This window comes from Protopterus annectens, chromosome 5.part0 (assembly GCF_019279795.1).
Source record: "Protopterus annectens isolate FY-2018-M chromosome 5.part0, PAN1.0, whole genome shotgun sequence".
NCBI lineage: Eukaryota > Metazoa > Chordata > Ceratodontiformes > Protopteridae > Protopterus > Protopterus annectens.
In genome coordinates this window covers 278,056,464-278,070,840 of record NC_056735.1, presented here as the reverse complement: position 1 = coordinate 278,070,840, position 14,377 = coordinate 278,056,464, and the positions used below count along the sequence as shown (strand labels likewise).

General features: G+C 33.0%; 1 protein-coding gene across 2 annotated transcripts in view; it reads left to right on the top strand.

The window, feature by feature from the left end:
* ADGRG2 (adhesion G protein-coupled receptor G2) overlaps positions 1-14,377 on the top strand; it is a 465,660-nt gene that overhangs the window by 112,935 nt on the left and 338,348 nt on the right. For both annotated transcript variants that reach the window (XM_044072249.1, XM_044072248.1), the window contains one exon: positions 9,573-9,716. In XM_044072249.1, the coding sequence (XP_043928184.1) occupies positions 9,573-9,716 (144 nt within the window). The remainder of the gene's footprint in view (positions 1-9,572; positions 9,717-14,377) is intronic.

The following is a 14,377-nucleotide window of genomic DNA, read 5'->3' as shown; positions in this document are numbered from 1 at the left end:
ATCAAAAGCACACCATCTAATTGTGTCTCCATAAGATCATATCCAACAAGCACACAAAGAGATGTTAAAAAACACAGGAAAAGTCCAAAACCACCCATGCAATGCTTAGTGTCATCCCCCTGTCTGGCACCCAACCTCAGCACCCAGATTCCTGCTACCATCTATCCTCACAGCAACATTCTGGTATGAAGTTAGCCACCAAATTGTTCCAAGGGTCCTATCCCCACACAAATTCACAATTTTATTTAAAAATAGGATTCAGATATTTTTTTTAACAACAGACACCTTCTAAAGGGTAATGTTATGGAATTAGAATGCTGAATTCCAAATCTTTACTTTATAAACCAAATTAGTAGCCCTTAACTCTAACTTGCAATGCAAGATCACAGCACAACATTATAACTTTCAAGAACTTCACATGCATTTATTTGAAGCAGAGACTTTCTGTGATAAACTACATCTTACACAGTACTTATTTTACAGTTTGAGCTGCCATTACTACAGAAGTGCTGTGGCTAAGCAGCTTCATCAATCTGAATCACTTTCATAACATTAGTAACTGTATGTGCTAACTGGTGTTATTACTGGATACATGTTATTGTTGTTGGAGTGTTCATTGTGCAATTATTCTTTATCTTTATTTTCTAAGAAATTATTAGAATGGAAAAAATACTAACAATGTTTTTAAAAGTAGCAACATCTGACAGCACACAAACTGAAATCATAAGAGAAAGGTAGAAACTAAATTGGTGGGAAAGATTCAGTAAGGGAGAGAACAAAAGAGGAGTATTAGTGACTTAAAAATTGAAATGTTTGCTGAAATAAATTGTGCATTTGTTATAATTTTTTTAAAGGGTGTTGAATGGGTGAGCATAGAAGTAGTTTTATCTATTGAAATGACATTGAGCAATTGGAGCTTTTCACCTATGTAAACATGGAGATCTTGGGGTGTATGGATGTGTGTGATATGTGTGTCTGTGTAGATAGACACATATATCTATTTGTATACCCATGAAGTAATTATGGCACTTCACATTTGGATAATTAATGAAAAATATGAGTATACTGTGACATAGGATATAACTGAAGAGTTCACTTCTAAGTTTTCTTTTATTTGATTAACAAAATGTTTGGAGGTAGGATTTGAAGATTTTCTCAAAATAATCTGAACAGGAACTTAAAAAATAATTAGATAATTTAGAAGATTCAGGGCTGATATATTGCTTGTAGACCTCTTAAAAATATATGAGGAATGCCATCTGCTTTCACAGAAAGGTCATGGAAAAGGAGATGTGTAATCTGATACCTTGGGTGTTTTTGGTTAAAGGAAAATAGAAGCATGTCAGTCATCTGCTATTGGGTGGCTATTCTGGTAGGAAAATATAGAGGCTATACATATGAGTTATATGTATGGGCTTATATGTAGGGATATGTATGGGTGTCTGCATGCATGGTTTGTGCCTATGCATATGATATAAATATATGTGTGTTAAGCTGTATATATTTATGTATAAATGTGTGTGTCTATATGGGTCTACCTGATAACACCAACCAGCGAAAACACCGACAATGAAATCACCGACACCACAAAACCGAAAGTTCAGAAACACGAAACTTCACATGCCCGACAAACCACAATCCCGACAATCAACAAACAAAACAAATCCCCTGTCCAAAAAGCACACACACAACACAAGCACACCAAAAACCTTACAAACCTACATTAAACCTTACATACACAACTATCAATGCACTAACCTTAACCCAAACCTTAACCCTAAGGTCCGCCACTATCGCACACTCACCTAACTCACGCCCTAACCCTAACTCACTTAACCCACCCCTAACTCTACAGTCTGTCACTGTCGAACACTCACCTGACCCACGCCCTAACCCACTTAATCCACCCCTAACCCCACACTTACCTTAACATGTCGGTGTTCTCAGTGTCAGGATTTTCAACTGTCGATCATCTCCATTGTCGATCTTCCGGTGTCGGTGTTCTCATCATTGGCGTTTTGCAGTTTTGGCATTATCAGGTAGACCCGTCCATATATATATATATATATATATATATATATATATATATATATATATATATATATATATACATATATGGGTGTAGTACACACACACACACACACACACACACACATATGTATATATATATCTATATCTATATATATATATATATATATATATATATATATATATATATATATATATATGGGTCTACTACACATAAATGAAATCCCACAACACCACCTTTGAAAACACCGAGCCAACAACACTGACACTACACAAAACCGACACCTCACATACCCGACACACACAATCCCGACAAACCTCCCTACAACATACAGACAACAATACACAATAACAACATACAGAAGAAAAAACACAACATTCCTTGTTCCCCTCACCCACACTCCACTCACCATCTAAACTAATCTAAACCCTTACCACTAAAACAAAACATACAGTATAAATAAAAACTCTAATGTACATACCTTTACATCTCACATTTTTGAAGGAGGGCTATGCCCCCCTGAAGTCCCCATGGGGGACTGCGCCTCATCAAACTCCTGCAACTTATAGATACCAACTCCAAGATTGCACTACAATGTCCACAAGAGCTGATTTCCTGTTCTGTTCAAGTTGGACTGTCAAGCATTTGGAAGCTGATATTCTGATGAGTCGCTCATTTGACACATCAAGATTTTCAACTCACTGTTTTAAAAGTCAGTCTACTGAGATTTCAGTAATTTCAAGTAGACCCATATATATATATATATATATATATATATATATATATACATACACACACACATATATATATATATATATATATATATATATATATATATATATATATGGGTCCACTTTGTATTTCTGAAATACTGAAATCCCGAATTTCAGTATTTTGTAAATCACAAAGCTGAAAACCCAAGCACATCTCAAAAATCTGAAAACACACAACCACGAAATTCAAAATCCCGAAACTACGCTACTCATACAATACACACATAAACACAAAACTCCCCCCCCCACAATCAAACAAATGCATCTAAACTACATATAAGCAGTGAGGCAAGCCCCCCTGCACCCCCTATGTGAGGGGCTGTGCCCCCACCCCTCCCTACGTATATATTATAACTCCGAGATCACACAAACAGAAACACAAACAAAACTCACACACACATATCTTACAGTCACACACATACACACACACACACACACACACACACACACACACACACACACACACACACACACACACACATCACAGTCACAACACACACTTACATACACTAAAGCCCCTAACCAACATACTTACACACACAAACATACCTAAATTAAGCCCAAACATCCACACACCAAACCAGCGGAAGCGGAAATTCAAAATCTCCGTGCTTCGGGATTTTGAATTTCACGCTTCTGCCGGTTTCGGAACTTTGAGTATTTGGCTTTGTGATTTTGAAATACTAAAATGCAGGATTTCAGTATTTCAAAATTACAAAGTGGACCCCATATATATATATATATATATATATATAGAGAGAGAGAGAGAGAGATGTATGTGGAAATGAAAGATTAAAAGACTGATCCACTAACAGTAAGAATGCAAAATATATACATCCAACAGATGATGAAAGAGAAGATCTAAACCTGTGTTATAGACATAGACATTTGGTTACACAAACTGAAAAAGAAGTGATTACAGCTATCTTTGTATGAATCAGAAATGGAAACAAGCTGCATAGTGAAGAAGAAAACAGGAAAATTAAAGTAGAGACTTTTGAAAATGATATATGTGATGATAATTTTTATTATAATAAGCAATAATTAATAAAATCTGAACCCAGAACAAGTTTAACTTTTAACTTAAGTAATATATGTACATGCCTGACAAATATTGATATGTGTACAAAATAGGTAGTTGAAAAATCATCTCAGTGGAATCGAGATAAATAATGTAGTTCAAAAGGAAAAGGGAAATATAGATGAAAGAAAACAGAAAAAATACAGGGAGAAAGAAGAAGATTGTAATAAAAATAGGAGTTAATAAAATATTCTACATGGTAAATTAGTTGTATTTTCTATCAAACTATGGATATTAAATTAATTTATGTAAAAATAAATTATTATTAAGCTAAATTGATAAATAAACATTGTATTGCTAAATTATATTGATTATTTGCTGTCATTGTGAGTAATTGTTTGTCAAGACATTATATACTAGTTACAGTAGCTTATGGTAACATTTGAATTAATAGAGAAGTTGAAGTTTAGATAATCTGTCTGTAGGTTTACATAGTTTAAGAACTTAGTATCCATTGATTATAGGGTTGTAAATATGTTTTGGTTACATACCAGAATGGTAATATTAATAATTTGTAAATGTATTGTTTTAGGGTTGGAAAGGAAAGCTTCAAAATATATAAAAATTAATAGGGACATTTATTTGTTAATTAATGTGACACAGTTTTCATTATTACATGTAGAAAATTTAACCAGAAGCTTTCAATTTGTTTAAGGTATCAAAATCTTGAAATTAAAATATGATTAATTTAAAATAACTAACTGTTAATATGAATGGATTAAATAGTGGCAATAAAAGAAGGGCACTATCAGAAATATTTAAAATTAAATAAAGCTGATATTATATATCTACACAGAAACATCTATATCTTCCAAAAAGATTAGGTTATGAAATACTTGTTTCTTCCTCTTTTTTTATTAAACAGGAACAGATATTTTGTTTATTTTAATTAATTAAACTATAGCTGTAGATATTACAAATATATATTATTTTGATTGGGATAAAAATATGAAATACTTAGGAATAAATATTTACTCAGACACTAATCTAATTATTAATTCTCAATCAGTATTTTTGCTAAAAAATGGGAATAATGTGGCATAGGATATAATAGAAGAGTTCACTTCTAAGCTTTCTTTTATTCAACAATCAAATACATGTTTCTTTACATTTGAAGAAAGATTGATGCTGATAAAAATGGTTACTTTATATAAAGTATTGTATATATTGCAATCGACTGCCATGTTTCCAGATAGGAAGATAACAAAAAGAAAAATGTTAATTTAATTTTGTGGTACCCAATAAAACCATGAATTGCATATAAAAATCATAAAAGGATATAGGAACATGGAGGGATAAGTTTTGCATATTTAGAATCCAACTCCATAGCTACAGTTCTGAATATGATTATATTGTGGTTAAGTCCACATTATACAAGTAAATGAAAACGGTTACACAAATAAATAATAAAAAATGCATACACTTACAATGATTTATGTAAAGATTAAATCATAAATAATAAATTCTTATGGGTAATAAAAAATTATATAGATGGGAATATAAAAGTAAAATTGTATTCAAGTTATATGATGAATATATTGAACATTTTTATACACTATTTGTTGTTTCCCATTACTTAAAATAATCGAAGTTTATGTTATTCCCAATTGCATGTACACCAGGATTCATAGAACGTCAAAAAACCTTGACAACATATTACTTTTAAAAATAAAAATATAACACTTTGGTGTGATTGTTTGGATAAAGGTTCATTGTTAACATTAAAATAAATGATGAGAAAATATAGTATGGTATTTTTGAAAAATGTAAAGGTCATTTGTGATATACAAATGATAATGAAAATTATATTTTCATAAAATCTTTGAATATTTAATATATGTTATTCATGAGAATATTACATTTAAAGGTGGTCTAAATCCCATAAAATTATAATTAACAATAAAAATAACCTTGACAGTAGATTTTGGAATTTTATTGAACCAGTAGAGTCAGAAGATCTATCTGATGAAAAAAAACAGACTGTTCATATTAAAATATAAGTTTATACTGGAATTTGTTTATATTGAAATATATTCATAGAATTTTGATAACATCATTCCAAATATCAAAATGTTATATGTCAGAAATTTCTAAATGCTGGAGGTATGGTAAAATAACCAAAGCAGATTGGATACATATTTTTCTGGATTGAAGAGAAACTAAGCATTGGAAGGATATAAATAATTTCTTTAAGGTAATATGGACAGATAAATGTGACCTTGCAAGAGCAAAAATTTTATTTGATGCTACAATACCTTCTTTTATAAGTAATAATCAATATTGTATGCTCTAGTGTTTCCTAGCAGTTGCTAGAAAAGTGGTTACTAGAAAATGGAATGCTAATTCAATACCATTATTCAGTGATTTGAATTAGCCACTATTCTATGTAATAATGAAAAAGAAGTAAAGAGGTTAAGATCTGAAAATAATATTATAAAACATTCTTGTTGTGACAGATTAGAGATGTTAATAGTTAAATATAATGAAACCAGTTTTGAAGTTTGGTCTTTGACACTTTGAAAAATGTCTATTGTTATGTAAAAAAATGGAATCCTCCTTCCTCCTTCATATATTGTAAATGTGTTAAAATTAATAAAATGATTTGAAAAAATAAAATAAAATAGCAGAATAAGTAAAACATATTAACAGTAAAATAAATTGATATTACTGTAACTCTCCCATGAAATAAAGTACAATTCTGCAGTCCACTGAAATCACTGGAAATCAGTATTATGCATAAAAGGCTGCAAAGAAAAAAAAAAGAATCAATTGAATTTGCATGGATCTGGGACATAGTATGTGAAATGTATTGTGTTCTGTGGTATGGAAACAAAATGAAAAATACCAGCTGTTTCATTTATTGCACTATGAATCCTGTGTGTATGTATGTATGTGTGTGTGTGAGAGAGAGAGAGTGTGTATGAGAACATGTATGTAGATATACATGTGCTACTTTTTTAAGTAGGCTTGTTTTAGGAATGCATTTTTGTGGGGGAACAATTTTATTTTAATGGTGCTTGTGGACCATACTTTACTTGTTAGAGTAAAAATGCAATATTTGTACTTAAAAGTGTAATGCAATAAGTATAACAGCTTCTTTAAGTAGCTCAGTTTTTGTTTCAAACATCAGTTTAGTGTTTGTTTATTATTTCACTGTATTATTTATGAATGTTGAATTGTTTTGTTAATCTTTTACTGGCTGCTACTTTGTTTTCTTTTTATATTGTTCTTAGTTTTACAGGTTTCCCAAAGATTGTTGCATCTTTTCTATAATCTTTTTTTGTGATGTCATTTTCTTCAGTGGGTTTTTTTTTTTTGTATGGATAGGTGACTTTTTATGATGACCTTTTTATCAATTATTTTCAGTTCTTTTATTCTACTTTTTATTTGTCAAACTTTTTTTGTCTTTCACTTTTTTGTATTTCTTTTTTCAGTTAATTTGCTTGGACCTGCTGGTCATAATTTCAGAATGAATATCTCAAATAGTGACTATGAATATTAAATGCTGAGCTTTGAAGTTATGTATGGAATTTTGATGATTGTTATAAGTAGACTGACTTGTTTTTCTATGGCAGTTGTTCCTTTTTCTGAGTGGAGGATTGTATCTTCTAAGTATCTACTACTTATACTGACTAACTCCAAGGCTGGTGTACCTTGGAAGCAGTGTCATACTTGTTACATGTTTATGGTTTGCTCTGTTAGGGTTTCTATTTTAAGGATTACCATTTTAGCTCTTGAAATTTTAAGAGAAGCCCACTGTTTGTTATACATTTTCTTTTTTTTCCCCCACATGTTAATCAGTTTATTTATTTGGCTCTGTTTGTTTTTTTCTTTGGTTCGTGTGCAGTTTTGTATTATGCATATGCTTTACTGTTATGCTTCTCACTTCTTTTTCTGTAACATTTCTTCTTCGTATTTTTCTAACTGTTGTGTCTTTTCTTCATTTTGTTGACTGTGTACTTAGTAGTGTGCAACTTTTTTGAGTTGGACATTTTGTATAATTATTTTCATTGCTGTGTTTTATACATATCGGTTAGTGTTATGACAGTATATGGGGACAACGTTCTCTATGTGGGAGTGACAGGGGTTTACTCCTACAAACACTTGTTTTTATAGTTTATTTTAAATTTATATATTGTGAGGTGTTGGCAGAATGATTTAAAGATTTCATATCAGTGATAGGTGCTCTCAGTTATTGACAGTAAAATTACACACACACGCGTGTGCGCGCACACACACACACACACACAGACACACAGAAACACAATCACATTTTGATGTTTTACTTGTCTATATTTGTAACTTATAAAAGCTTTCTAAATGCCCCTTTATGTTGCTGATTGACCTAAGTCATCTGGACATTTACTTATTTGTGAAGATTCCGACTGCTTCTCACTAGGTGTAGAGTTCTGTAGGCCTTTTCTGTATAGAAGTCCAATCTTGTTTTTCAGGAAGTTCTTTTTGCCAGTAAAGGTGTGGCATGGCATAAAAAGAAGTGACTTCATAAGGAGAGTGAGGAAGAGCTGCATGTGATGGATAACTGCAAAAGGTAAACACGGCCTGTATACACATCATGTGAATTTTCACTCAGTCAGCAGAAGGCAGTTGCAGCTCTGTGTTCAGAATAAACTTAAAACTGTTAAGTTCATCCTTTGCTAGTAAACAATCCAGAAATACTAGGTCTCCAAGCTACTCCCCACTACACGTGATTAAATGACAGACCACTGGACAACTCAGTACTCTTCCTAAATTATTTCTACAGAAAATAAGTAAATAAGTAAAATATTTTTCTGCCTGAGCCTAGATATTTGAAACTTAAAATGGGAAAAAAACAAAGGATGTATTCTTTGCATCAGTCTGTCACTTCTAAAATTAAAAGTGGAGAAAACAGTGTTTGTTTACCCACGTTTTAAAGATACAACCCATATCTCTAAGTCTTAAATAAACTTGAAGCTTTTCAGTACTGTATCACTTCAGAGTAAGATTTTGAAGTATTGCTTAACATATTCATGCTGAGAGCTCTATTTTGCAGTAAGAGAATGTATGTACTCTATGCTGACATGGGAAACTATGATAGTTTATTACTAATTTGAATCACCTTTTTTAACTCAAGCCTTTGTAAGAATATCTTTCTGTGAGGATATCATTTGTTTGCTTTGTTTTAGTTTTACTAGGTTTGCTTTACAGTGCATTACTTGTTCTATGTACTGTTCTTTTATTTATTTTTTTGTTTTATTTCAAGGTAGGTGTCAAAGGGGCAATGACTCTCAAGAATTAGTTTGGCAGATTGTCTGTAGTATGTGAAGCTTCATTGCTTTTGAAGTGATTGGTTGTATTTTGTATATATCTTTCTCAGGAATGCATTTCATCGTTATTTGTCTCTTTGGATACATCATAATTTTGTTACACATCACCAGCTGGTATTCTGGGCTGTGTACATTATTATTAACCACTGTAGTAAATTCATGTAAATAGGAGAAATGTGAGCTTGTATCCAAATAAAGCATTTCTGCAGAAGGCAAGTGTTGTCTCAGTACATTATGAACAGTACATTTGTGGATGCCTGTAAGATTGATATATATATATATATATATATATATATATATAGAGAGAGAGAGAGAGAGAGATAAAAACACATTGAGCAAATAGACCTAGCTTAAAGTTTTACAACTGCATTTGTGTGTTTCAGGTATCCCTAGGGAATGAAACTTCCCAAAGTAATCTTGGAGTTGTCCACCTTCCTTCCTCATTACTTTCTACCTTGTCAGCTGAAAACCAAGCTCAAGCTTCCAGAATTCAGTTCAACTTTTATAGCAACACACTGCTGTTTCAGGTAATATTTTTAGCATCTGCATTAAACTATTGTACAAAATTATATTGTCAGTATTACAGTTAAAGGGCTCCCATCCAAAATATTGCTTCTACTTAGATATAAGGCATTTCTTTTTGGCCTACATTTTTTGGGGCATTTCATTGTTCACTGGATTATATTGCATTGTTATTGCAAGCCTCATTGCCCGATGACTTAAATGATGGACTACTGACTGGTATAACCTATTGCCTACTACCTGCACAGGGAACAATGTCTCACCTGCATAGCAAATTAACATCTACCCTGTTTCCACTCTAAATCCATAGATGTACATTGGAAACCGATGCCATCTTCAATTTATCTTTTACCAGTTATCAGTTGAAGTTGAATAAATGTGTGCAGTTCTGTATTGGGTATGCATCCAGTCTGCCACTGGTCACAGAGATGACTTGATGGTTAAGTCATCTACTAATTTAGATACAGACAGGCACATTTGATTCAGCATATGGTAGTGCAACACTCCCCTTTTTAATTAATGTATTTCTTTATTAACTTATAGGCCTCTCTTTTCAAGGTAAATTCAACAAAAGTATTAATTTTCAGAAAGAGTATTACAAGCAATAAATATGGGTCTATATCACTTCATCGAATCATCACTTCAACAAATGGCATTTCATCGAAAATTCCGTTCATCAAAGTCCCCTCATGTGTGGGGCTGCAACCCCCCAAAATCCCCACTAATTATATATACCAACTCCAAGATCTCACTACAGTGAGGAAAGGGCAAATTTCCTGAGCCTCACTGCACCACGATCTTAGTATAAACAGTTCAACGAACATTTTTGATGAAATTACACTGAAAATGCCATTCAATGAAGTGATTTTTTGATGAACCAATAGGAACTCGTAAATATTGTCTGAGATGAAATGATGGACAAAATACGGGCATTAATTAAAAAGGCATAAAAATGCTATTGGATGATCAATAGAAAGTGTAGTCTAGTATATATTATTGTTTCAGTTTTAAGGAAAAATTAACACAGTTTGCATGTGCTAATATGTTTTTCCATATTGTGATTTATTTTGTAATTTATCGTCAGTCTTAAATGGTTTTCCAAATAATCTTATATTAAGCTATTAGAACTACCGACCCCTAGAGTTTCAGGTGATCAGCTATTAACATGTGCACTGGATCGCTTCACAGGTAATAATAAATACCCTTTGTATCTGTTATTGCTACACTGGTCATGGAGCTCAAGTCATTAGTTCAAAAGATATTCCTCCTAACATATGTAGATATTCTAAATATTTTAAGCAATGGAAATTAATGCTTATGGCTAGCCAGATAACACCACAAAAACAATAGTTATAAATGAGAAGAACTGCAGAATCATGATGAATAAATGAAAAACAAATAGTAGTTTAATTCTTTTGTTTTAGAGATCTGTGAATCCTCTTTTGTCACAGTTGCAAGTATTTAAACACAGTGGAATGAAGGATGATCGCAAGGAATCACAGTTATAAGAACTACTGTTTAAGGATGTTAACAAGAGGGTCGCTTTCCTGACAAGAAAGCAGAACAGCATTTTCCACCTAGTGTCTCATCTTCTAAAAACTGTGTTTTTTTTCCTTTGGGTTGCATTACCTTACACCGGATTATGTAATGCTACAGGGAATATTAGCTGTGCAGTCTGTAACCTGGATAGTTAGAGTCTTGTCCTAACATAAGAAAGGTTCGCTACCATTTAAATTTGGAACAGATAAACATTTTAATGTTTGAGATCAGCATCTTCATACATTTTGCAGTTGGGCCAAGAAGAACAGCTCCACATATGCCTTCAGTGAGTAGTGAAAGGAGCTACTACCTGGTAAAAGCTGTCAATGTCTACATTGTGAAGGACGACAGAAAGTTTCTTCAGTTAGCCTCCTAGCCACGAAGAAAAATGTAAAAAGTACTTACTAACAAAGATTCATTATTCAAATCCCATTTTATGTTAATGTAGACATTTTACGTAGAGAATCTTTAGCAGTTAAGTCTTTTGATTCAGGGAGGAATGTGTTTCATGAGGTAGTACTTATCTGTTTTCCATTTTAGTTTGTAAAATAGTCCTTTCTGGTCTTTTGAGCATACTTTTGGCTATTTTCATATTTTGGTACATTGTATTCAGTCTTTAGTTGTCTGACTCATTGCATTCAGTGACTTCTGTCCAAATCATATTGTTAGTGAGGTTTTCCTATCCTGAAATAAACTGGCTACAAGAAGTACAACTTCAGTTTGGTAGTGGGAAGCATTTCTAATGCTGGGGTGTCCACAGCAACCTGGCAGACAGAAGATGAATATAATTGTGCTACTAATCTATTCTAGTGATTTTTCCATCAAATTTTGCCACTAAGGAGCTTGCCAGACAGTTGTAGTGAGGCTGGCACGTGGATCTAGTGGTTAGTGATTTATAGCTGAATTACAACAAAGGATGCTAGGACCATGTTGCCATAGAGGCTAAAGGTGAGGATGCACATCTGAATCATGTTGGCAAAGGTCAACAAGATATGATCAATGCAGATTTGAATAAGCTCAGGCTAAAGGAACAATGTGAACTTTAGGGGATAATTATGATACCTCTTCACTTAGAGTTAACATATGAATGTGTAAAGCTCATAAGTAATGTGGAGATCATGAAGCTCACAGTAATCTTGTATAGAAATATCAAACCTAGGTCCATCTTGTTCTAGCAGAGGAGTGATCCCTTCTTATTTATGCTGCACAGGATCTAGCAGTTGTGCATGATATAGTGCCCTACCCTTGTACTGTGTAGAAAGTTTTCTTCTTAATGCACTAACTTCAGAATAGTTCTGCATGGCATTTCTTCAGTGCTACATAGCTCTGCAGAACAACAAAGGATAAAACTGAATCTAGTTTACATGATAAATGATATGGAAATTGTAGCAATATTTAGTACAGATGTACAAGAGATTAGTGTATCACTGCTACTTTTCCCACATTTGCTACAAACCATAGCAAAGAATTCAGGCCAATAGGCACATAGAGGTCTGTACAGTGGTACTTATGTTTACTGTTTTGATACACCACTGTCTGGCCTTTGGAATACCTTAAACCAGCAGGTATGCTTTTCTGCATTTGCCATGGTGTAAAATTAGCAACAAACCATAACAGAGAATATTATCCCTTGGATTGACTGTTTCATTATTCTTATTTAACAGAGTATGATTATGATGTCATCCACTAGTCTAGCAAAATCTGGCACAGTCCTTTACTCTAACGTTACCTTGGAGTTGAATATATGAAGCCTTCTTCTCAACGCCATCTCTGCAGCCTTGAAGCAGTAAACTAAATGTCATTATAAGAAATCCCTACATCACTGAATGGTTTGCTACTTCACCTCTACATGGCACAGGGTAATAAAAATGCATTACATGAGAGAGTGACCAGTGGGATGTAAAAATTGCCAGCAGAATATAATAATAAGCCCTACATCAGGATATCTGGATGAAAGGTTCATGTAATTTGAAAGTCTGAGCTTTTTGCATCTTGAATGGTCAGTCAAAATATTAAACGCTTATTTTGTTTGCCAGCACTTTGACTGTTCAAAGAATCAACACAGCTAATGAAGCTTACTTTTTGTCACCCAAACATGCCCTTTTGTACTTACTGAGGACATGTGACAACCCCTCCATGGTTATTTGTGCTGCACAAAGTAAAAGAACAATGACAGCTGGATTGTGGCAGCTGTGTCATTCACTATACTGGCCATTGCTGTGGAGTGTCCACTGCTTTGAATATCATACATTAGTTTGTAATCCCACTCAGATGCTGTCCTATTACATCTAAAGTATGAGAGCAGTCCTTGTACTGTTAAGTTACTATCATAGGATGTAATTCTGCTGTTATCTCTATAGCACAGCTCCATTTTGCATTCCATAGTAGATGTTCTCAGACATTTTTTAATTAATATGGAATATGCAGGTATAAACTCTAGTTTATATAGATTGTTTTTCTATTCGTTGTGGATATAACAAGGCTTTGTTCATCCCGGTTTATCTCCTTTGATGTTACTTGCAGTGTCCTTGCCTATGATATGTTACTCACTGATATATTCCTTCTTTCATGTATTTAGACATGCTATCTGGCTGATTGATGACTGTGCTACCTCCTCAGTCATTTAGTTTTGTGACAACTGAAGATATATATATATATATATATATATATATATATATATATATATATATATATGCAATTTGAGCTCAATCTTTATTTATTTATATTTATTAACTGGGAATGCCCATCTGGAAAGTCCCTGTTTTCACTGGAGTTCCAGAGGGGGAACCTATAAAATCATTCTAGTACATTGTCAAGAGGTATTAAGAGCATCTCTGAGACACAACTAGATATCATTTAATAAGATTCAGGACAGTGTGAAGGAAGGCAGTCTGCTTTGTATATGCACAGTGAAAACTAACTTAATATGGTAATGGTTATAAACATTATTTGACAATGCAGAGATGAGATCTATGCATTGGAGTCAGATGGACAACTGAGGAATAGCAGCCATATCACATAACTATAGCCAGTAGATGAAATAAAAATAAACTGTATTTAAACAGTTGTGTTAGATTCATTTCAATTTCCATGTGTTAATGACTATAAGCATGACTGACAGAGATAT